The sequence below is a fragment of the Osmerus eperlanus genome, chromosome 14 (genome assembly GCF_963692335.1).
Source record: "Osmerus eperlanus chromosome 14, fOsmEpe2.1, whole genome shotgun sequence".
Lineage (NCBI taxonomy): Eukaryota > Metazoa > Chordata > Actinopteri > Osmeriformes > Osmeridae > Osmerus > Osmerus eperlanus.
Window position 1 is genome coordinate 6,245,097 of NC_085031.1, and position 24,073 is coordinate 6,269,169.

At 50.3% G+C, this 24,073-nt stretch overlaps 1 protein-coding gene across 3 annotated transcripts in view; it reads right to left on the reverse strand.

The window, feature by feature from the left end:
- Positions 1-96: 96 nt before the first annotated feature.
- The window catches only part of LOC134033715 (PALM2-AKAP2 fusion protein), a 24,780-nt gene continuing 803 nt past the window's right edge, over positions 97-24,073 (reverse strand). The window contains exons 3-10 of one of the 3 annotated variants that reach the window (XM_062477993.1): positions 23,555-23,653; positions 22,350-23,081; positions 18,370-18,455; positions 6,680-7,579; positions 4,867-6,469; positions 4,574-4,761; positions 3,529-3,567; positions 97-2,593 (exon numbers count right to left, since the gene is read on the reverse strand). In XM_062477993.1, the coding sequence (XP_062333977.1) occupies positions 2,438-2,593; positions 3,529-3,567; positions 4,574-4,761; positions 4,867-6,469; positions 6,680-7,579; positions 18,370-18,455; positions 22,350-23,081; positions 23,555-23,653 (3,803 nt within the window). In that variant the 3' untranslated portion in view covers positions 97-2,437. Of the gene's footprint in view, positions 2,594-3,528; positions 3,568-4,573; positions 4,762-4,866; positions 6,470-6,679; positions 7,580-14,721; positions 15,581-18,369; positions 18,456-22,349; positions 23,082-23,554; positions 23,654-24,073 lie in introns of those variants that run through there. The other 2 variants (XM_062477994.1, XM_062477995.1) reach the window with 2 other exon arrangements.

The following is a 24,073-nucleotide window of genomic DNA, read 5'->3' on the forward strand; positions in this document are numbered from 1 at the left end:
CCCGTTGATTCTCCCTCATTCACGTAACTATAGCTGTTACTTATCAAACACAACCGGTGCAAAACAATGAAATAAAAATCAGTAGTAGACAAATGATACCATTTTCATTTTAATGAGAAAATAATGATATAGGGGTATGATGCGAGCCTTGGCTATGAACATAAAAGTGGTTAATATATAAACCCAGGCTTTACATTGAATATAATGACTCCATCTGTACATACTCCTCCCCCACAGCTCCTCCATTCCATGCTCCCTCCCCACTGTCATCATCTACTCCTTATCTACTCTTGGTGTTTATTGTTGTGTGGAGCAGGCAGAAGGAGGCAGATCTTCCCTGTTTCTCCTGGTTTTCCTCTCATGACATACAGACATCCCACCCCCACCCCCAGACAGAAGTAAAGTAAGCCTTTTTTCGCAGTTACAACGATAAATACAATCATCACCACCATCAAATTCAAACACAAAACGCAGAATAACGCACAGAAATGATGTGTTTTTTTGGTGTGCATTGGTATATCATTATATCCTACAACTGACCAAGAGGAAGGACTGGGCTTCCTCCAACCAACGTGCTAATCCATAACTAGAGAGAAGGTTGTCATGTCGACTACACTGCCATCCCATAAATCAACTGCCCCCTGACTGTGCCCCGAGGTCCTCACACAAGGATACATATCTTAGATAAATGCGCATACATGGTCTTAAAAATATAAATATTTTCCACTCCCAGGGGTATAATCTCCACTGCATGGTCAGTCTCTCATATATATAAAACCATCTGTAAGTGAAACACATCAACACTAGCAGGTGAAACCTGCCACCTTTTACCTGTCACCTTGTTATTCATCCAGCACCTCATTCTCATCAACACAAGCATCAGGCATGCTAGGACTCCATCTCTCATTCTCTCACTTTATTTCTTTCTCTCTTTGCTGGTCTCTCCCAACAGTTCTCTCCCTTTTATAGTCTCTCCAATCTCTCTTTGCTGGTCTATTTAAAGCACAATCAGTGTCTCACACCCTTCTGTGAAGACAAACAGGTTGTCAGGTTAGACAGGCAGTCAGCGCTGTAAAAACCCTCCATCTAACTCTAGTCCAGGGACAAGCCAAATCAATAGTCATAAAGAGCCAACACCCCGATAAATATTTTTCAGATATATTATATGCATATAAAAAAGCAAAGATTTTTCTAGAACACCACGAGTAACTGTCAGACTCTTCTGGAGCTTCGGTCCCCAGGAAGCATTCGGATTGGAGTTTCTGTCCCCCAGGAAAGGTTCTGATTGGAGGGTGGTCTTCTATTTTAATGGCTGTATGTGTGAATCAGCAGTGGTGTGGGCCTTCTGATTGATGTTCTGGTCTGATGCTAACAGGTACCATCAGTCTTATTCACTTATTCTCTTATTCATACATTTTGGATGACTGTGATCATAAAAAGAGCCTCAAATGACAGATCAAACGTTCCCTTGTATAGTTAGGTCAAGAATAATATCAAGATATTGCAATGTCTCCCACCATTCACCACAATAGGCCTCTAAAACACAATAGCTGCTTACATCCGAAAGCGCAAAATGAAACAAGCAATGCCAATATGTAAAAACAAATGATTTTAGAAATAAAAAAAAGACAATCTAATAAACCTAACAAGACATAAAACAGATTGTTTGCAAATTGCAGGAGCACATAATCTTTTAGAGTTGGTTTCAGACAACATTCACTCTGAAAGCCTCCTCATTCCTATAACTGTGTTGTATAGTTGTGATATTGACGTTTGAGTGTGTGTCTTTGTGTATGTGTGTGTGGAGCCTCTACCATATTTACAACAGCATGGACTTAATACTCCATATGTCTCATTACATTAATGTTAACTCCATCTATCCATCCACCCCCCCCCCCCCCCCAACAAGTCCAGTAAGACTCCAGAAAGGTAATGGCTAGTAGCATGGCAGCTGAATGATGACCCCCGAGAGATAGTGGTGATATACAGTAGGAGAGAGAAAAATACTCATGCACCAAATCAGCAGAGAATCGGCCCCCTTTAAATGTCATATTGTCTACAGCTCTCTGACCCTTTGTCTTTGTCCATAACATACATCCACAACTCATTCTTTGTTTCAGTCTGAAAGTACAGAACTCATGTACAATCTGTGAACAGTCAAACGTTACAAATGACCTTTGACCCCTACACCCTCCAAACAAGCACCCCCCGTTGTCGTTGTAAGCCGTGAGTCTCCTGAGTATTGCTCAGGGATCCCGGTCAGCTGATTGGCCAGTGGTTAGGTCATGTGATCAAAACACTTCAGAAGAATAAATACTGCTGGGTGCCCCGCAGGGCCTTCTCCTCTCTTTTTCCTCTTCCTCTTCCTGTCTTCCTCTTCCCTCCTTCTTTTCCTCCTCTCCCACCACCACTGATTGTCTTATAGCTTTAATGAAGTCTACTCTTCCTCCTCCTCTTCTTCCTCCTCCTCCTCTTCCTCCTCTTCTTCCTCCTCTTCTTCCCCCTGCCGTTCATCCTGGTTGGCATAGATACCAGCCTCCCACTTCAGCGCCATGTTGCTCTTCCTGCGCGTCACCCTTGTAGCCTCCAGCACCTGAAACACACCCAACAATCAGTCAGAAACTTGGAGGTCAAAAACCGTCCCAACACTAAACAGTCACAGCAATGAACAGCCAGGCAGGCAGAAGTAGTCTGGAGCTGAGCCACTAGATGAGGCGGAACTAGTTACATTGAACTACATTTTACATTTACATTTTAGTCATTTAGCAGACGCTCTTATCCAGAGCGACTTACAGTAAGTACAGGGACATTCCCCCCGAGGCAAGTAGGGTGAAGTGTCTTGCCCAAGGACACAACGTCAGTTGGCATGACCGGGAATCGAACTGGCAACCTTCGGATTACTAGCCCGATTCCCTCACTGCTCAGCCACCTGACTCCCTACTACTGTCATTGATCTGTGTAATTGACCCAGGTATGCTACATCACCATCACACTCACACATTTCACATGACCCAATGACTAAACCATACACTTAAATGAAGCACACCTGGGTAATGGGAATAGAATTGGGAGAATCTGAATCCAGAGTGTTTTCAAAGCAAGATGTGGAATAGATGTGTCACACACATGCACCTGAACCCCATCACCCTCTCCCCTCCCCACAACCAATCAGTCCCCCCTCCCCCTCCTTAGCCAACACTGATGCAAGCACACTGGAGGTCAGACCTTCACACAGGCCCTACCACTGAGACAGGGCCACAGACAGACATGTAATAGTACAGAATGATATGCTACAGTTTCCTTTATATGACATTTGCCAAGGAGATCTACCTGTGGCCCTGGACTGAATACTGGAGGGCCAGGTACATGACCCTGGGGGGCAGGGAGGGAGGGGGCATGCCACAGTCCACACCAGACTGCTAGCACACACACATATCCATACACAGATACAAGCACACGCCACAACACCCAGGCACACACATGCGCACAGCAGAGACACATGCAGGGCGAGGTCAGCAGATTTGGTACCTCAATGGTCACCTCACTAGCCAGCAACAGACGGGCATACTGACCAAGAGGAGAGACAACGTTAGAAGGTGGTGTCAACAACAACACTGCAGCAGCAGCAGTGAAATGAACAGGTCCTTCCTCCTTTTAAAGGTGGATGTGAAACATCAAGCGCTTATCATGGTTGAAGACGAATGCTTTTGGTGATGTGAAACTGCAGACTGGTGATGATGATGATGGGTGATTAAATATACGTTCAAAATTGTAACTTATCTTCATCTAGATACAGTGGATAAAATGTGTACGAGTAAATGTGTACGACTAAATGTGTACGACTAAAAGTAAATACATAAAATAAGCAGATCAGATGTATGATGTGTGACAGATTACAGAAAGGACAGCACATGTAGCCATCTTTCTTCTTCCAATAAAACACTATATTGGGTTGGCATGTTGGTTCATGATTGCTTTCAGATTTGGTATTAGTTTCGGATGTTGTTCCCAAACGTGAGGCTGACATTCAACTGCTAAGAGAGGAACTGTCTTCTCTTCTGTTCTCTTTAGGAAAGTCCCACTGCTCTGCTCTATCACAGCAGGGACCAGTCACATTACAGCATGTACAGGTCACATGACAGGAAGTCAGTTTGAGGCATACTGACACATGGGGGTACTCATTTCTATGTTGGTTATTCTGATTAGTTAATCCTGTCTGATCTAGTTGCTTCTTCTTGTAAATGAGTCCTGTCAAATCAATTTAGTAAGTGAATGAGCAATCTAGTTGGTTTCTCTTGTTAGCTATCCTTTCTAGTTAGTCATCATAGTTAGTTACCGAGAGTAGACATTATTCTGATGACTCCTTCAAGCTAGTTATCTCTGTCCTATTCAGTTAATCCCCCTGGCTAATCTGGATGATGGTAGATAATGTTAAAAGAACCAGAATATTTTGTGACCCCCCCCCAGGACCATCACTGACTATGTTTCCCAGAACATAGAGTATCAGACATATCACCACCCAATGTGCCCCTGCCCCTGCCTCACCCACTTCCACTTCAGACAGGATACTCACGCTGTTGTCTTCCTGTTTGTCACGCCTCTTCACCTTGTGCGTCTCGTAGTCCTCCATCAGGGTCTGCATGAAGTTCTTGGGTCGCCCCCCCGAGTCGTCGCTGCCCTGGTCAGACAGGGGGGAGGCAGGGGGGCCCTCCGAGAGCGAGGGGGACACTGGGGGGGCTGGACGTATCTTCTCAATCTTACCTACAGATAAAACAACAGGATTGGGCCACAGTTTGGAAGGTGCAGTTCTATATCTGACCACCAGATGTAGCTAAAGACCATACAGGCCTGCCCGCACACACCAACCTGGGGCAGTCCTGGATGTCAGGGTCAGTCTGGCTGGCAGGCTGTTGGTCTTCAGCTTGTCACCAGGGGAAATGGTGACCCTCTGACTCTGTCTGTTTCCAGGGGCGTGGCCAGAGGCGTGACCAGGGGCGTGGCCAGGGGCAGGTCGGACCCCCAGCGTCTGACGCTGCTTCTTCAGCTCCTCCTCCCTCTCCTGTGCAGCGCGGATCTCCTCCTCAATCATGGACAGGGTCTTCTGCTTCCTTGAGCGCAGACGGAAGGGGCCGGCGCTCGGCTCTGCCTCCGGGGCGGGCGTCGCCGCCGTGCTCCGCAGCTCGGCTGCCTCCGAGTACTTACTGAAGTAGCTGAACTCCTGCTTCTCCCTGGGGGGGCTGGACGGGGGCGCAGGGTAGGGCTGGGCTGGCCTGGAGGGGGCGGGGGCCACGGCTGGGGCAGGTGTGGGCTCAGGGGCCGCAGCGAGGGCTCTGGCGTAGGAAGACTGGACTCTGATCCTGGGCCCCCCCTCCCTTCTTTCCGGCCCTGGGGAGGGTCTTTGGGCTGGGGGGGAAGTTGTGGGCGATTGATGGGGGTTGGGGGATAGGGTGACCGAAAGCTTGTCTGGGGGGGGCTGCTGGGTTGGGGCTGGGGGTAGAGGGGAAGTGGAGGGGAAGGAGGGGGAGGACAAGGTGAGAGGCAGAGGGGAGGACTGAGTCTGGGGGGAGGACAGGGGGGAGGACTGGGTTTGAGGGGAAGGCAGGGGGGAGGGCAGGGGGGAGGACTGGGTCTGGGGGGAGGACAGGGGGGAGGGCTGGGTCTGGGGGGAGGGCAGGGGGGGGGACTGGGTCTGGGGGGAAGGCAGGGGGGGGGACTGGGTTTGGGTGGAGGAGAGGAGGGAGGACTGAGTATCGAGGGAGTTTGAGGGCTGCCAATCTTCCTCCTGTGACCCTAGGGCGTGCTGGATGGCGTTGTGGACGAGGATGCCCGCCTGATACTCCAGCTCGTCCTCGCTGGGTCCGGCATACCCAGGGGGAGCGAGTGGGCCTGACTCCAGCCGTCCGTTTACCGGGGTGGTGGGCTGTGGAGTGGGCGGCAGGCTAAGGGCATCCTGGTCGGACACTGTGTCCAGACTCAAGTCATTAGACAGGGTCTCCAGCACCGCCGTGTCCTGGGAGCGCAGGGACAGCTCGTCCAATCCCGAGTCAAACTCCTCCAGGTGGTAGGAGGAGCCAAGGGGCTGGGCCCGCCCGTCCGAGTCCTCCTCCCTCAGGATCGTCATGACGGCACGCGCGCACGTGAAGTCTCCACCTCCCTCTTCAGCCCAGGTCATGTCACTCTTCCCAGGGGGAGGAGACTCTTCGGCGCTGTAGCTGATCATCTCTGGCTGCACCGTGGTGATGTCACCTGGCTCAGCCAATGGGCTGCGGGCACGGTTGCCCGTGGAGACGGAGAACGGTTTGGCGGAGTAGATCTGAGGAGCCACGTCTCTCCTGGTCCCGCCCCCTTGCTTGGCCTGCTCACTCTGCAGGAACTGCTTCCTGGCGGCCAGGAAGTCAATCTGCTCTACCACCACATCCTCTCTGGGGGTGGCCTCTGGGAGATCAAAGGTCACCATTGGGGGCTGGCTCTGGAACACAGTAAAATAGAACTCAGTAGCATGCCAAATACAGTAAAAGATATGTAATGGAGTAGAACATGATATTTTAACTGTAATACAGAATTTACGTAATTTTTTACCGAAAAGGCTACTTAATATATTAGGTCATGTGCTCCTGTCTCTATGGGAAAATGCTGTATAAGACTGTAGACCCTCCTCCTCCAAAGCTCAGACACCTACAGCCATGTGGGCGTATCCGGGGGCATATCCGGGGCCCTGCGAGCGCTGCTGCTTCCTCTGCTGGTACTTCCTGTGTGAGTCCAGCTGCTCCGGGTCCAGCTCCTCCTCCAGGGTTCTCTCCTGCGGAGGGTTCCACCACTTGGTGGCGATGCCCGGGTTCTTCTTCACGGCCTGGCCGCGGATCAGCTCCAGGCGCTCCTTCTCCAGCTCCAGCATCTCCTCCGACGGACGCACCTTCTTCACGCGCACCTCCTCCGCAGGGCTCTCAAACAGCCGCGATGGCTTCCTCTCCTCCTGGAACGCCCGTAGCTCGAAGCGCGGCGCCTCCTTCTTCGAGGAGGAGAAGGAGGAGGAGGAGGAGAAAGAGGAGGAGGAGGAGGAGGAGGAGAAGGAGGAGTCTGCCGAATGGCCATTGGCTTTGGAGGGATTCACTTCCTGGTCAATAAAGGTGGTCTGCCTCCCGCCCTCCACTCTGACCTCCTCGCCAGCAGGAGGCGCCATGCCAGACACGAGAACTGAGGGGGAAGAGCCGTCAATGTGGACCTCGCTGCGCTCTGGCGTGGATGTGCCATTGGTCGGCCCGTCGGTGGATCCATCGCAGCCATTAGCCTCCAGAACTTGGTCCAGGTACCGGATTTCCTGGGCCACCTCAGAGTCCAGAACCTTAGAATGGCTTCCCAGACCATTCTGCCCACCATGTTGGCTCTCTGGGTAGCCATGTGGGCTCTCGGAAAAGCCATGTGGGCTCTCGGAAAAGCCATGTTGACTCTCGTGGTGTGCGTCCAACTCCATAGTGCAGTGTGTGGCTGTGATGACACTGACGGCGTCGAGGAAACTGACGGTCTTCAGGGCTCTGTCTCTCCTCAGCTCACCGTCATCCTCCGAGGCTCGCGTGGGCTTCTGAAACACACACAACATATGTAGCACATGCAGTGGCATACTCCCGCCAGAAGAGGGAGCTACTTGGAGGGCTGGAGTGACACAGATGACTGGGCTGGGAAACTGATAGCAGGGTCTTTGTTTTGGAGTCTGACGGCGTGTCAAATGCTCTACTGCCCCTGGGTGTGCTGAGACTCCCGGAGAGGGGGAAGGAGCTGGGGGAGAGCGTAGACTCCTCTGACTAACTCTATAACGGAGGAATTCAGAGCACATGTCTCTGTCTGGACCTATCAGAGGGATAGAACTCTTGAAAGAAAAAGAGAGTGGGAATTGGTGGAAAGAAAAACAAGGAGATAGAGTGGAAGACAGAGACAGAAGAAGACTGAGAGAGAGACAAAAGGAACAGAAAGGAGGGACAGCAAGCGTGAGGTGGAGGTGGTTGATCAGATGATCTTGATGAAGCAGGGACACAGAGGCGGTCTTTCACCATTGGAGCTGGGAGGAGGTCAATACAGTCTAAGAAGAAGAAAGCTCCCTGTCTTTCTTCTTCTCGGTTTCTCCCTCTCTCTTTCTGGGCTGTTAAGTGAATGAACAGCAGTCAGGGTCACATGGGGCACCTACAGCAAATCATCACATCCTGGTACTTCTCAATGAGCCTTTTTTTCTCCTCTCCTCTCCTTTCCTCTCCTCTACTCTCTCCTCCTCTCCTCTCTTCCTTTACTGTCTATAAACACACCCACACCCATCCACCGCAAGCCCAAGTCAATTTACATGGAATTGATTAGGACATTACAGATCATGTGAAGTTTGACACACACACACACGCACGCACACACACACACACACACACACACACACACACACACACACACACACAAACACACCTAGGGCTGCGTTTGGAATGTGAAAGGGCGGTACAGCACATACTTCTGTGGTAAATACAGTCTCACAAAACTCTTTTAAGTGTGCATGTTGGATGTGCATGTGTGTGTGTGTGTGTGTGTACGCGTGTGCCTGTGTGTTTTCATCTCCCATTGAGCTGTTCTGACATTCCAGACATACCTGAGCTGTCCTGAAGGGCCAGAAGTCTAATACTGCCGATGAGTGACACTGCACACTCTGCTGTGTTCTAATCTACGTTGTGTGTGTCTGTGTTATATAGCTCCCTATCCTAATACAGAATGTTGTGTCATTCTCTATTGTCTGTCGCCATTGTAGACACGTCTGGAACAGCTCTGCAACACACAAGACAAACAACCAAAGACTCCCCTCTTAAACACACACACGCACGCACACACACACGCACGCACACACACACACACACACGCACACACACACACACACACACACTCCATTTTCTTTTAGAATGGTCTCTGGTGACTGCATGGTCATGTGATAAGAGTCCAGTAGAAGAACTTGCTAACTAACTAACTAACTAACTAACTAACTGACTAACTGACTAACTGACTAACTGACTAACTGACTAACTGACTAACTGACTAACTGACTAACTGACTAACTGACTAACTAACCCACTGACAGTCAGGCAGGGCAGCAGACAGACACATCCAGAAAATCAGACAGACAGAGACAGAGAGCCAGCCAGCCAGCTGTTTATATGTTCTACCTTCAGTGTCCCCTAGTGCAGCAAAGTCTGGGATAATCCTCCTTCCTCCCCAAAGCAGACAGCTCACTGGTCACCCTAACTAGTGTGGTAATTAGTTGGTACCTCTAATAAGTATGCTTAGTATCTCTAAGTATTAACTAAACTGGTGACTGAGCAGCCTGGCTGATCTCACCCTTCTCTTGTCTTTCTCTCGCGGTCTCTCCGCCCGTCTGAGAGACCAGCTCCCCTCTCCCTGCCGTCCTGTTTCCTCCCCTGCTCCTTCCCCTCCTCCCCCCTGTTCCTCTCCTCCACAAAGCCTCCCCTCTCCCGCCACATTCCTGCCTGCCTCTCCAGCTCTGATGTCATCATTTGGGGGAGTGTCCCCTCTCTTCAGGAGCCCCCGCACACAAAGACCCCCTCTGTACCTCCCCCCCCCTCACATACACACACACACACACACAAACCAAAACATCCAACGTGACCAGTGGTCTTTACTCCTCCCTTCCTGTGTAGGACTCCCCCCTTTCTCCAGCTCGTTTCCTTGTGGGTGTGGACACAAGGGGAGCAGCCTTGCCCACACCTTGAAAGGAGAAGAAGGAAGAGTCGAGAAAGAGTGGGATGGAAAAGGGTGAGGGGGTGAAAGGAGGTGCAGGAGGGAGGAAGGGAGGAGAAGGAAGGGCTGGGTCTATACCGTTAGTACGAGTTGATCTGTACGTGTCTGGCATGATAAACTTTGGAAATGACTAATCACATTCACAGACTTTACGTAGCTAGATTGCCAAGGAGATTGGTCATCAGTGAGTGCACAGTATGAGTGAGAGTATGAGCGTGTGTGTGTTTCTGTGTGTGTGTGTGTCTCTGTGTGTATGTGTGTGTGTGTGTCTGTGTGTACGTGCATGCGTGTTTGTGTGTGTGGTTGGTCATGGGACGAACAGTAACCGGAGCCCTGTGGTCCTTTCCTTGCTCATCAAAGGTCTGGGTCAGTTCACTTTCTCTGAACTCCCCTGGCACTAAAACATCTAGGCTCCTCACTTCCCTCCTCTCATGTGAGTATGGGATGGAGGGCATGTCTTATGTGCAATGGAAAGTGTATGTGTGTTTGTGTGTGATGGAGAGTGTGTGAAAGAGTGATAGATCAATAGATGTTTATAGGTCACAGATGTAGTTCATGCAGTTTATAGATCCAGCCTGACAGAGCTGAGCTCATGACCAGCCCTCTAATACCAATAGTATAACCCACACCCATCCACCTCTCTAGATAGCTAATATCCATTCACCTCTTTACAACTAGATAGTTAACATCCATACACCTCTCTACAGCTAGCTAGCTAGCACCCATACACCTCTCTACAGCTAGCTAGCTAGCACCCATACACCTCTCTACAGCTAGCTAGTTGGGACCCATAAACCTCTCTACAGATAGGACCCATACACCTCTCTATAGCTCGACAGCACCCCTAAAGCTCTCTTTAGCCAGATAGCTAACATCCATACACCTCTGTAGCTACCTAACTCCATACACTGATCTAACTATGCTTGGCCCATCAGAGGAGGTACAGTAATCAAGTAATTGGTGCTCTCTTTGGCCAGGTCTGTTCTGTGATAGGGCAGTATTGTTGTCACAGTGGCAGAGCATCATTGTGACAAGTGTTAATGCCCCAGTGGCTGATGGGACAGTTTGTCCGGTCCCCCTAGGTAGCACCCGACAAAGCCTCAAAATAACCTGTAATCTGTCCTCTTGTCTCCTCCTCCCTCCTCTCTCTCTATCTTTCTGTCTCTAACTCTCTCTCTCTCTCTCTCTCTGTCTATTCCTTTTAATTTTGCCTCTCACAATACCAGGAAATAATGATATTCAATTTGATAAGAGAGTGTGTGAATGTGTCCCCGTGTGTGAGGTGACCAGTGTGTTAGAGGCGTGTTTGTGTGTGAGAGGACCAATGTGCTACGGACAGGTGACCACAAGGGGCTAATCCCTCATGGGTCATTAAGAGTTAAGAGTGCCAGGCCAAGTCCTCTCTGACTGAGAGAGGAGTGGTGGTACAGAAATAGGAAGGAAGATGTAGAGAAAAGTAGAGAGGGCGCGACAGGGACAGGCATAATGAGGGAGAGAGAGAGATTGAAACAGAGAGGTGAAGACAGAGGTGGAGCCCTGTTGGTAATGAAGTTAGGATGTCACATCTAGACAGTAAGTGAATAAGATCAGGACATTTTCTCTACTTAACAGAGAGTTAACGCTATTAGAACCTGCTTAGAAACAACATCCTGCTATTCCCATGGACACACAGACAAACAGGCAGACGGACAGAAATAAAGTTTGTGTGACAGACTCCACAATCTCACTATACCTAACCCAAGTGGATGGTGGGAATCTAGCCAATTGGACAATCTGAGAGGAACAGAGGTCTGTTGTCATGGGTGCTCGGGAACCTCCTGTCATTTACACTGTTGTGATTGGCTGGTTTTCACATAGCAACTTCCTGCTCTGGAGTGTCTCAAGTCAACACCCCCCACCTCAACCCCCTGACTTCCAACTCCTTCTCTTTGCTCCACCCACTCCTCCTCCCCCAACAATCATGACCCTCACCATTACAGCAAGCTTAGAGAGGAAACAGCTGATTGGCTGATCTGCTCAGCACAATGCCAATGGTCAAGGCAAACAGGAAGCACTTCTTCCTGTGTCCAGGAAAGGGAGGGGCCAGGGCTCTACAGTGAGCAAACAAGAGTTCTGCTCTCCACCTGTTCTCGAGCACGTCTCCGGTGCACCTCTTCTAGAACAGAGAAGCCCGTCTGTTCTAGAACACAGAGATGTACATCACCGGTTTTCTACAGAGAACATGCTTGGTGTTAACCCGACCGCCTCTCTCCCGTGGTCAAGTCCTAGTCTTCTGCTGTTTTTGCTGGATGAGCCATTTCAGGAATGTGTTAGTGCTTGGCTTCCTAGAGATGTTGCTCAACACAGCTGGTCTGGGTGGTCAACACAACACACAACAACTACACACAAACACCAACTTACGCCCATAAGGTTATGTAAACACAGAAAACTGGCAGGGCAACTGCAACTGACCTCTCATTAGAATATGGACATTTCCAGGTGCATGCAGCTTATTCTTTATTCTTTATATTTGTTTATTTATATTTGGTCTCCATATGCAACTGGTGTTATCTCTTTATATCTTTTATTATATCCTGTACTAACTTTGTAAATTTCTATGTATACTTCTGTCCACTTTGCTGCTGCAAAGCCTGAATTTCCCTATTGTGGGACGAATAAAGGAATATCTTATCTTCTGAGTGTCTGGTATTTCTTGTCTCTCCTCTCTGAGCAATGCTAAAATAAAACAATGCCTACTTTGTATCAATGACCACTGATACAGAGAGTCAGTCCTAAACACAGCCTCTGAACATGAGTGGAAGGAGCTCACCTAGCACACCACCAGACAACAGCACACTTTGACCCCGAGCCTCACCTAGCACCCCTTCAGATGACAGCACACTGTGACCTCGAGCCTCACCTAGCACCCCTTCAGACGACAGCACACTGTGACCTCGAGCCTCACCTAGCACACCACCAGACAACAGCACACTGTGACCTCGAGCCTCACCTAGCACACCACCAGACAACAGCACACTTTGACCCCGAGCCTCACCTAGCATCCCTTCAGACGACAGCACACCGTGACCCCGAGCCTCACCTAGCACCCCTTCAGACGACAGCACACCGTGACCCCGAGCCTCACCTAGCACCCCTTCAGACGACAGCACACCGTGACCCCGAGCCTCACCTAGCACCCCTTCAGACGACAGCACACTTTGACCCCGAGCCTCACCTAGCACCCCTTCAGACGACAGCACACTCTGACCTCGAGCCTCACCTAGCACCCCTTCAGACGACAGCACACCGTGACCTCGAGCCTCACCTAGCACCCCTTCAGACGACAGCACACCGTGACCCCGAGCTGAGACAAGCCGTCACGAGGCTGTCACGAAACACATCTAGCGTCGTCTGCGAACCAAGCAACTAAGACATCTCCCTCCTTCCAGCACCTCCCTCCATCAAACCCTCCAAGCATCCCTCTCTGCCTTAGAGAAGAGAGGCACGGCCACCTACCACTAGAGCAGTGACGAGCATCCACGCAGAGATCATGTTGCAGATCTTCTTCTCAGAGGGCTGTGTTGGGGAGGAATGAGCCCCAGGCTGGGACACATGGTAACGAGGCCTGTCCCTCCTGTCTCAGCAGACCCCCCTCAGCAACACGACAAAAGACAGAGAAAAGGCCCTCGAGACGGAATTCTAATGACTTTACCCAAACACACGCGCGCGCGCACACAAAGGAACGCACGCACACATTTTCTCTTTTGTGACCGTTTTAAAGAATTAAACAGCACAGACAGCTGTGATGCTCAGAATTCAGATCACTCTGGAGTTAGGCTATGTCTGTGTGAGGTATGTCTACACACACACACACACACACACACACCCAAACAGATGCATCTCTGTTTCCATGGGACACTAATAGACTGACTTTGATATGCATATGAGGAGGAGGCAGAGATGAAAGTAGGGATGGATCTATCCCACCTGGTTGCACATAGATGGTTTACACCTCATGTGTGTGTTTAGGTGTGTGTGTTCCAGCATGTGTGTGTGTTCCATTTGGAGAGTGCTGCTGTAAACTCTGTGTGTGTCTCCTATGTCCAGTGTGTGTGCGTGCTTCCTGTGCTCAGTGTGTGTCCTGTACCCAGTGTGTGTGTGTATGACATGCCCAGTGTGTGTCTCCTGTGCCCAGTGTGTGTGTGTATGACATGCCCAGTGTGTGTCTCCTGTGCCCAGTGTGTGTGTGTATGACATGCCCAGTGTGTGTCTCCTGTGCCCAGTGTGTGTGTGTATGACATGCCCAGTCTGTGTCCTGTACCCAGTGTGTGTGTGTATCACATGCCCAGTGTGTGTCTCCTGTGCCCAGTGTGTGTCTCCTGTGCCCAGTGTGTCCTGTATTCTCCTCTCTTCTCAGCAGGTGTCCATTGTGTCCTCTGAGCAGCTGATTCTAAGAAAGTCCAGGTTACGTCAGAGACCGTTTGGGACAACCCTAATCCTGAAGAACCAACCAGCTGTCCTCGAACCTCAACTGGTCTCAACTGGACCCAACTGGTTCTGATTCTACTGTATCAGCCTCTAATTATTCTGATTATACTTGTTTTTCTACTGTGTTCCTTTTATCCTGAGTCAGACTCTACTGATTCTACTGGATCAGTCTCTACTCATTAGAATTGTACTGGTTGTTTTGTGTTCTGAACTACTCTTTCTGCCTCAACTGGGTCAATCTCTACACATTCTGTCTCCACTCAGAACACAAACCAGAACAGGTTCTTATCACACCCCTCCAGAATCCATGAACCAGACACACTCAACACTGCTGTACTGTTCTTTGGAGAGATTACATCAAATTGGAAAAGACCGGATGAACCCTTAACCTGTAACAGAGCAACGTATATATACCTGCATCCTAGCTTCCCTCCAGCACTGACCATCACCCTTATGGATCATAATAATTGGTCTTACCTGCATGATGCCTGTGAGGCAGGGAGGCAGCTCCAGTTTGTTCAGCAGCGCCAGACTCACTCCTGGTCCCCTTTACTTCCCTCACTCTCACCTCGGAGGCTGGCTACCCCAACTAACCCGGACCTAAACTCAACCATCACAACCACATGGTCAGCTGTCATGTTGACCGCACGCAGTTACCTGGGCTAGCTAACCTATCATCTCTGCCCTACTAGGGTTGGCACAGAAGGTTGAGTGATCAAGTCAAAAACAGTGCAATAACAGTTAGCCCTGGTGATAACTGCTACATCAGCCCTAGGCTAACTGTATCAGAGAAGACAAAAGTTAGCATTAGCCTACCAACACTGAACCAGAATGAGCTAGCGTCTCCAGCTCACATCCAGCTTCCTGCTGGGAGGGTCTAGCAGCTTGCTAATCACTTGCCTATTTACAGCTCTGATTAGAAGGCTTTATTTAGCCTAGTCATAGTCTCTGCACACCCTCTAGCTCCCATTAGAATCAACGGGGTGTCTGCTTTCGGTCCACAGGCTAGGAGAGGAATTTTATCATTGATCTGCTCATGCTGCAGAGCTTTATACCGTGTTATCTCACCATCTATCTGGGTCTCTAGAACAATCAATACACCTCGAGCTCCCAACACACCCTCATTACGCATCATGCACCCTGCACAACTACACTGGAACACCCATCACACGAGCACCCTGCACAACTAGAACACTAGAACACCCATCACACTAGCACCCTACACAACTAGAACACTAGAACACCCATCACACTTGCACCCTACACAACTAGAACACTAGAACACCCATCACACTAGCAACCTGTACACCTCGAACACCCGCACACTGGCTGTATAGTATGAAAACATGTCCTGTAGAACACACACAACACATCTGCATTCTGGTCCTCCTCCTCAGTCTGGAATGTGATAAGCAGAGTTCTGGAACCCTCCTCCACAGAAGTGCTGGGGGAGGCAGAGTAGGTAGCAGCAATCACCACACACACACACATGCATATGAGGTCACACAAATACACTCTCACATACACACACACACACACACACACACACTGTACCGATAGCTGGTGTGCATGAACCTGAAGTCCTAAACCTTTGAAGACCTCCTGATCAGGGTCTAGATGATGATGTATGGGGGACAGCAATAGACTGAGCGCTATACAGGAGGAAGACATCACACCATCCCAGGGCTTCTGAAGGAACTGCTCAAGCAAGCAAACTTAAGAAATCCAATTACCAGCTGCCTCCCCAGTGAGAAAAGAACAACAACTAGTCATGTTTAGTCTTCCCGTCACTCTACTCCCCAATCCCCCCATATCCTGTCCTCTCCTGTCCTCTCCTGTCCTCTCCTCTCATCTTCTCAGAGTGAGAATAGCAATTCCTAGTCACGATGTGCTTGAGGGACAGTCTCCTTACTCTCAGAGTAAAAATAGACACAGCCACTTAGAATTCCTGTGATTTTCGACGTGTCGAGTCACGGCCAGGCGGAGTAGGAGTGGGGGAAGAGGCTGAGCTGAGGGAAACAGGGGAGAGGCAGAGTGAAGGGTCAGCAAGGCCAAGAGGGCAAGATGGTCAGTCAGCAAACCGGTCAAGACTGCAGGACTGCCTTACAGTGAGAGGACAAGCGCCATGCAATCATGCAGCCACGTCCTGGAACACTGAACAGACCAAGCCCATTGGCCAGCTGCCCTTCAGGCATGACATCCATTGGAGGAGCTTCTATATGTATACAGTTTTACAGTAGAACAATGCTTGGAGCCTTGAGGAGAGGAACCGAGCTAGAACAAAAACCCCCGTCTGTTAAGTTGTGTCTGGATTTCCGCCATCCTTCCTTCTCTCTCCCCTCCACCCTTCCCTCATCCTATCCTTCCCTCCTCCATCCTCCCATCTTTCTCCTCCACCCACCCTCCCTCTTTCCTCTCTACTCTCAGTTATTACACAAACAGGGGTTCCAGGATGAGGGTGAGGTTCAGAGGAAGATAACTTGCTTCCTGTTTGATGTCCTCCACATCCTCTCTATGCCTTGGAGGGAGGGAGGGAGGGAGGGAGGGAGAGAGGGACTCGAAGGTGAGAGTGAGAGAGGAAAGGATGGGTGGAGGGGGACGGCAAGGGGTGAGGAGGTCACTCGATTGACAGCCTATACAAACGTAGGTCTAAGAAACACCCTTGACACCCACCCAGACATCTCCAACCCCACACCTGCCAAAAACAACATAGAGCTCAGGTACACACACACTAACACACACACACCCACACATGCTGTACGGGTTAATATAATGATTGGTGTCCATATAAGTCAGGGTTCATTCTCTTTACCTCTAACTGTACTGTAGTGTCACTCGGTCCAATGCTGTTTAAAAATGTACTTTATGTTAGATTCGCATCACGAAGGATGTAGAAAATCTGCAGGACCCGGTAACCTACGTAGTTATCCCGGTTGAGGTCGTTGGAACATCAGTGGCACGAGCCTCCGGTGCTGCTGCACCACTGAGAACCTCCGCAGTCGGTCTGCTCGCGCTCTACTGACCTCTTTTGGACAACTCTCACAGGACGCAGTATCGCGTGTCTGTTTAAGTGGGTTAAAAACTACATGTTAATCTAATCGTTAAACGTTAACGAATAGATTCTATGTTAGTCTACATGACTGTTCAGAAGCAGATGTCCACAGGTAAAACTGTTACCACTACTTTATCTATATATGGGTATTGTGTCATAGATATTTTTCTTATGATAACATTTACAATTGGTAAAGCATAAAATCGACGCTTTAACTGTGCTCAAACTCCAAGTTCAGATTTACCTGTCCTATGAGCGGCGCATCAAGCTGCGGTGCAGTCAGCGTCCCACGGTCGCACTGCGCTCTCAGATGTGCAAGACAACGGTATATAACCGATTACACCAATGACCCTCGCTCGCACACTCCTGAAACAGGGACTACGCTAATAACGCAGTCGGTGTATCGGCGGACTGGAAGCAAAAGGAGACCAGACGCTCGAGCATGCAGCAGCACTTCTGGCTGGGATGACATTGAGCGTTTACGCACGACGAGCTTCCTCCGTTTCCCTCCCCCTCCCTTTCCGTGCAGACCGTCCTTCCCTCTCCCAGTGTGTCTTTCTGAAAGCACGCGCGCTGAATAATGCAGGGTTCGCGTGGTCCTGGAGGTTTCTGTCCCGTTCCAGGGCAATCAGAGAACGACCACAGTGCTCGGGTTACCGCTCTCTATTCAGCTGCGCAACAATCTGGCCCCCGTCCTGGCATTGTGTCCCTCCCCCCTCCCCGGCCCCCCCTCCCGTACCGCAGGAACCCGGCGGCCAGGCCCGGTACTCAATAGTGGATGTTTAAAGCTGCGGATGGAGGCATTTTCAGGGACAATAACAAACACTGCTCAGGCTCCAGAACAATTAAGTTGCTCAACAAGAACCAAACGGCCATTAGAGGAAATATTCCCAGTGAATGGAATCCCAAATATGCAGAACGGATATTGAAACTGCACAAATCCTTGCATGAACTGGCGACATCCTGTACTTGTTGCACACCTGGCAGACACTTAACCTCCATGTTCTGTACTGTCATGATAAGGTGTGATAGTATCTTGGCCGTAACGCCTGACGTCATGGTAACAGACTCACCATGGCTGTGTGGGGTTGTTTATAGGAAGTGGCTGCCATTGGTCTGTTTCCTGTCGTCAAGGCGTCCCCGTGGGTCTGTCCTCTACCTACGATAGAACACAGTTGTCGTCATTGTTGCCATCTTCATCATCTTCAGATCGGAGATGGGAACGAGATACACGAGGAGAGGAGAGAGGAGTTAGCGGGCTGTTTCTCTGCAGCTGTGGACCACTGCGGGAGGGAAAAGATGGGTGAGGGCAGGGCAGAGGAGAGGCTAATGGAGGACAGGACAGAAAAAGAGGAGATAAGGAGAGGAGAGCAGACGAAAAAGTAGACGAGGAGAGAAAGATGAGAAAAGAAGGTAAGAGGAGAGGAGAGGGAGGAGAGCAGGGAGGGAGGGAGGAAAGAGGGGAGAGGGAGGAGGTGGAGGAAGGGAAAGGAGAGTAGAAAGGAAGTAGGTAAAGGGAGAGGGGGAAGAGGAGAGGAGAAATGGAGGAGAACGTTTATGTGCTGACCAGACCTCTCAGTGATTAGATCAATCAATTACACCCAACCCCCAGCCCTCTAGGGTAGATGTTCTGTTTGTGTGTGTGTGTGTGTGTGGACAGTGAGACGACAGGTGGTACTGGAACACTAAGAAAACCATTCAGACCTGCCCCTGCCCCTTGACCCCTTTACACAATGACCCTGCCCCTTGACCCCTTTACACACTGACCCCTGACCCCTCTATATACTCAATGTCTTTCAATTGGCTTTTTGGGTACATTTTGGAAGCAACAGTCCCCCTTCCAAGTGCCTGGGTTAGTCATTATCTCTGCTTTGTCTGTGGCATGACCCTCCAGACTGATAAAGCCCATTTACACTGTAATTCTACTGAGTGATTACACCAAGTGATTGTAATGATGGATTCTACTGTGTCTACAGTTTTTTCTCTGCTCTCTCCGGTTGCTGGTATTCTTCAGGGGGGTCTGGCTGGGCTTGGGGCTGAGGGATTCTGGACCTGGTATTTTTGGTTCTGGACCTTCATGTTCCTCGGTTAATCTTTCAAATGTTTTCTAGATGTCACTGAGTGGTTTGGGGTCATTCTTGGTAGGTCTAGGTAAGTCTGTGTGTTTGTGAGGTGGTTCTGCATGTTTCGATGTGGATATATGTAGTTCTTAATGGTTCTGGGTTGTTCCGTTTGTCTGTGCATAATTTGGGGTGGTCGCTTGTGTTTTCTGTGTGGTTCAGAGTGTTCTTGGGGTGGTTCTGGATGATTCAGAGTTGGTTTGGATGGTTCTGGATGGTTCTGGGTTAGGGCATGGATGGAAGCAGCCATAGTAGTAGAGGCAGGAGTACGGAAAGAAACAAGTTGGACTAATGAGGATGTGTGTATTAGTCTATGTGAGTGAGTGTGGGAATGTGTATGTATGAAGGATGCATGCATGTGTGTGTGTGAGTGTGTGTGTGTGGTTAGTGCCAGTGCAGGAATGCAGTGTGCCCAGGCAGAGGAGAGTGCGTTAGAGAGAAAGAACTGAAGCAGAGACACAGGAGGGTCAGCACAGTGAGACTGTCCTTTATTGACCAGGAGGAGCGTACAGAAGGCCTGGCACTGGTGACCGGAGAAAGAGGGGGAGGAGTGAGGGCGTGAGGGAGAAGTACAGCGAGGGGATGAATCATATAAAAGGAAAAAAAAGAGGATGGCAACAATAAAAAAAGTACACCTCAAGTTACAAAAAATGACAGCAGATCAGAGCGGGCGAGGAGGACAGCTGTCACATGACCCCCTGCGGTGTCATCCGGGGGGGGGCTGAGATCCCACACAGCTGGTCTCTACTGGTGTCTACTGTAGGTATGGCAGTGTGTCAGTCTGTCGCTAGCTAGTCCTTCTGGAGGTCCTACAGCAGCGGGCCAGCTCAGAGACAGAGTGAGAGGACAGAGACATCTCCAGGAGACCTATACAGAGTCCATGTCTGCCATGCAGTGAGTTCTTCATCATCATCGTCATCATCATCATTGACTCTTTCTGAGTTACTGATGGTACAGTTAAGAGTGCACTTTGTAGATGATGTGTATATTCATATGTGTGTGTGTGTGTGTATTGCAGAGCGTTGTGTACCTGCTGGAGTGACCGCTGTGGTACCTATAGTGCCTGGTGCTATGCTAGACCACTGATGCATTGTTCTACTGCGTATGACCTTCTCTAAATGCCTTACGGGGTCAAACATACTAAGGATGAGATGGCTACCGCAGTAGCTATGGAAACTTGATGGCTTGATGTCTGGAGGATGTCCTCTCTGAGCTGCAGAGAGACGGGGGTGGGGGAGACGGGGGAGACGGGGGTGGGGGGGGAGGAGGTGAGGGGAGAGGAGGATTGGATAGGAGGAGAGGGGATGGGAGGAGAGGAAAGGCGAGGATAAAGGGAGAGGGGAAGGAGGATGGTGGGAGGAAAGGAGAGGAGATGAGAGGAGAGGAGGAGGGGGAGAGAGAGGGGTTAGTAGGGAGGCTGACCACACAGCAAAGCAGTGGATGTTAGTGAATGGAAAGGTAACAGCGGTTGTGGGCCAATACTACATGAACTGATACATAGTCTATATATTATTGATCTAATAAATACTTACTGTCTTAATACATGTGCTTAGCACTGTTATATAGCATACTACTATACATCCTGGTTCCACACAGGGCCTCTGACCAATTGGAGCTGCCAGAGGACCTCATCTGACTAATCAAAAAGCCAGCTGAATTGACTGTCCCCACAGTTGGCCAATCACAAAGTCAGCAGGGCTGATTGACGAGTTAAGAATGTGTGTTCTGTAGAAACTCTACATTGTAATAATGGGAGATTGTCCAGGCTAGCAGCAGACTGTCTCCTGTCTCCAACGCAATTAATGTGCCTAAAAACATATAATAACCAGGCCCATGACTCCTAGCACCATGGTAACCTCCATGTAAACTAGAGCCTAGTTAAATTGAGACCTTCACCACTCAGCAGCAATTTGTTTGTGTGTGTGCATGTGTGTGTTGAGCTGGTCAAGTGGAGATTCCATTGGCAGTTGTGTTTCTCATCAACCCAGCACAGGAAGTTCTAATATAATGGCAGGAAATGGATCTCCTGGACAACCCTCATCTTTATACTGGCCTAGACACAGCCCACACACCTCTAAGAGTGAGAGAGAGGGAGAACGAGAGAGAACTAGATTGAGAGAGAGGAGAAGAGAAGAACGAGAGAAAGGTAGAGAGATAAAGCAAAGGATTTCAGGGTCTCTGTGTTTTACAGACGTTAATTCAAAGCAAAATAAAACGACAACAACAACACAAATCCAGTTAGGATACACCAGTTTGGTTGAAATAAATCTCTAATGCTATAGGAAGATCAACGAAGCACAAAACCAAGACAAGGGCTCCATGGCAACACCCCTGAGGTGGGAGGAGTCACCGAGAACATGGGAGAGGTTTAGATACAGAGCTGGTCAGTGGTTAACTGGTCTGGGTGGATTTTGGGGTCAGAGCAGAGGTCAGAACTGCCTTTCTGTTTGTCTGTCTATCTGTCTGAATGGACAAGGGGTTCAGTAAGGCCACTATCCTGTAAGAAGCACTTTGAATCAATTACAACCTGAACCTGACTACTATCTGCTGTCTCTGGGTGAATCTTCAACAATTAATCCCAAGTAACTAGTTAGTGACCAGCTGGTGCTGTTCTGACCCCTCTTTGTCTGGCTAATCTGACCAGTAACTAGGTAACCAGGGGTCCTCTGAAAGGACTGGATCTGAGAGGAGAAAGAGGGGTGATGTCATGGGGTCAAAGGTGAGCCAAAGAGGTTACATCATCAGTTCAAAGGTCAGGAGAGAGAGAGTGTGTGTAGCCAAGGTCCAGAGGCGGGTATTCTGTTAGTAACCAGGGAGGGAGGGGCTTAGTGAGCGCGCTCCAGAAACAGAAAGAGTTGTGGGTAGGAGAGAGAAGGTCAGCTGACCAGGTCACATGACCGCGCAGCACTGGCAGCGTTTTTTCTTGTCTATACCTGGAGGGGGCGGGGCATCCAGGGGCGAGGAGGGGTCGCAACCCTCAGAAGACAGTTCCGTGGTGGTGTCGGAGAGCGGCCGGCCGGACACCAGGTCGGCGGCGTTGCCGTCGACGGCGGAGACGTCCGTCACGGTCTTCTCCCTCAGCGACTTCTCGTCGTCCTCGTCGATCAGGACGATCTCCGCCTTGATGGTGCCGTCGAAGCCCAGCAGACGTCTCCCCTCGTCCTCCTGCACGCTCTGGTAGCCCAGGAACACCATGGTAACAGGCTGCTCCACACTGGCAGTCGGAACACCCAGCACCTCCCCCTCCAGAGGCTCGCTCCTGATTGGCTGGGACACCACCGCAGGGGGCGGGGCTCCCAGCCTCGCCTCCCGTTGGACAGTCTGTTCCCTGGCGGCGTGGTCAGTGGGGATGGGGGGCGGGGCGATGGAGGGGGCGGTGGTGTCGGGGTTGGCTGGGGTGACGGTGACCTGGCCCTCTCCCCGAGCAGTGGGCTGGCCCACGCGCTGCATCAGCTGGTCCACCTGGGCGGAGCTCCAGGCCTGCACGCCGTTCTCCAGTGTGGTTCCTCCCCCGGAGCGGACCTCGTAGACCACCTTACGGCCGTCGTCGAACACCTTGACGCCGCGGGACGGCACCTGGTCTGGGCTCACGGCCTCCGCAGAGAGGATCCGTGTGTCGCCCGTCCGACGGTCCTTCTCCACGTTGATCTCCATGGCGAACATCGCTACTCACACACACACACACACACACACACACACACACACACACACACACACACACACAGACATAAACACACGTCAATGCACACAGGGAAACAGCAATGAGTCAAGGGTGTACAACAGTCAACAGAGTAAAACTCAAACACTTCAACAGCTGGAATCAACAGATTCACACATTGCACAGAACCCGGTTCCAGTTTTACAGAACACACTCTGTAGATCCTCTAACACACAGAACAGCTAAACTATCATTCTGAGAAGGTGATACGTATGCGTGTGTATGATATACATGCTTGTGTGTATTGGTAATGTGTGTGAAGTGCGTACGCGCGTATGTGTGTAGTTGTTTGGCTACTGTGTACCACATCACCATGCGGCCCCTTAGTCTAGGTAATCTCATTAGCTATACTGGCTTTGGTCCAAAACTAGCAAACCCCCGCCCCTCCCTCACCTCCTCCCCTCACCACCCAGGACCTACCAGGCTTCTTTGGAGGCTGGCTGTCCCCAGCGGAGTGTGTGTCTGGCAGGCTGGGGCTGAAAGAAGTCCTGGGGCTCTGGTTCTCAGCGCGTACCGCATCTGACAGGGACCAGGGATAGAGGGGACGTCTCACAGCAGTCCAACACACAGCAGGCCCCTCCCTCCCTCGCTCCCTCGCTGCAGCCACACACGCCACACACGTCGACACACACACACACACACACACCCACACACACACACCCACACATACACCCCTCCTTCTGGAGCATTGCTTATGCAGCAGAAGCGGTGTGTGCGCATGTGTGTGTGTTAGCGTGTGTGTGTGTGTATGAGAGAGTGTGTGTGTGAAAGTGTGTACGTATGAGCATGTGTGTGTGTTAGCATGTGTGTGCGCGTGAAAGTGTGTGCGTATGAGCATGTGTGTGTGTTAGCGCGTGTGTGTGTGTGTGAAAGTGTGTGCGTGTGAGCATGTGTGTGTGTTAGCGTGTGTGTGTGTGTGGTTGTGTGTGAAAGTGTGTG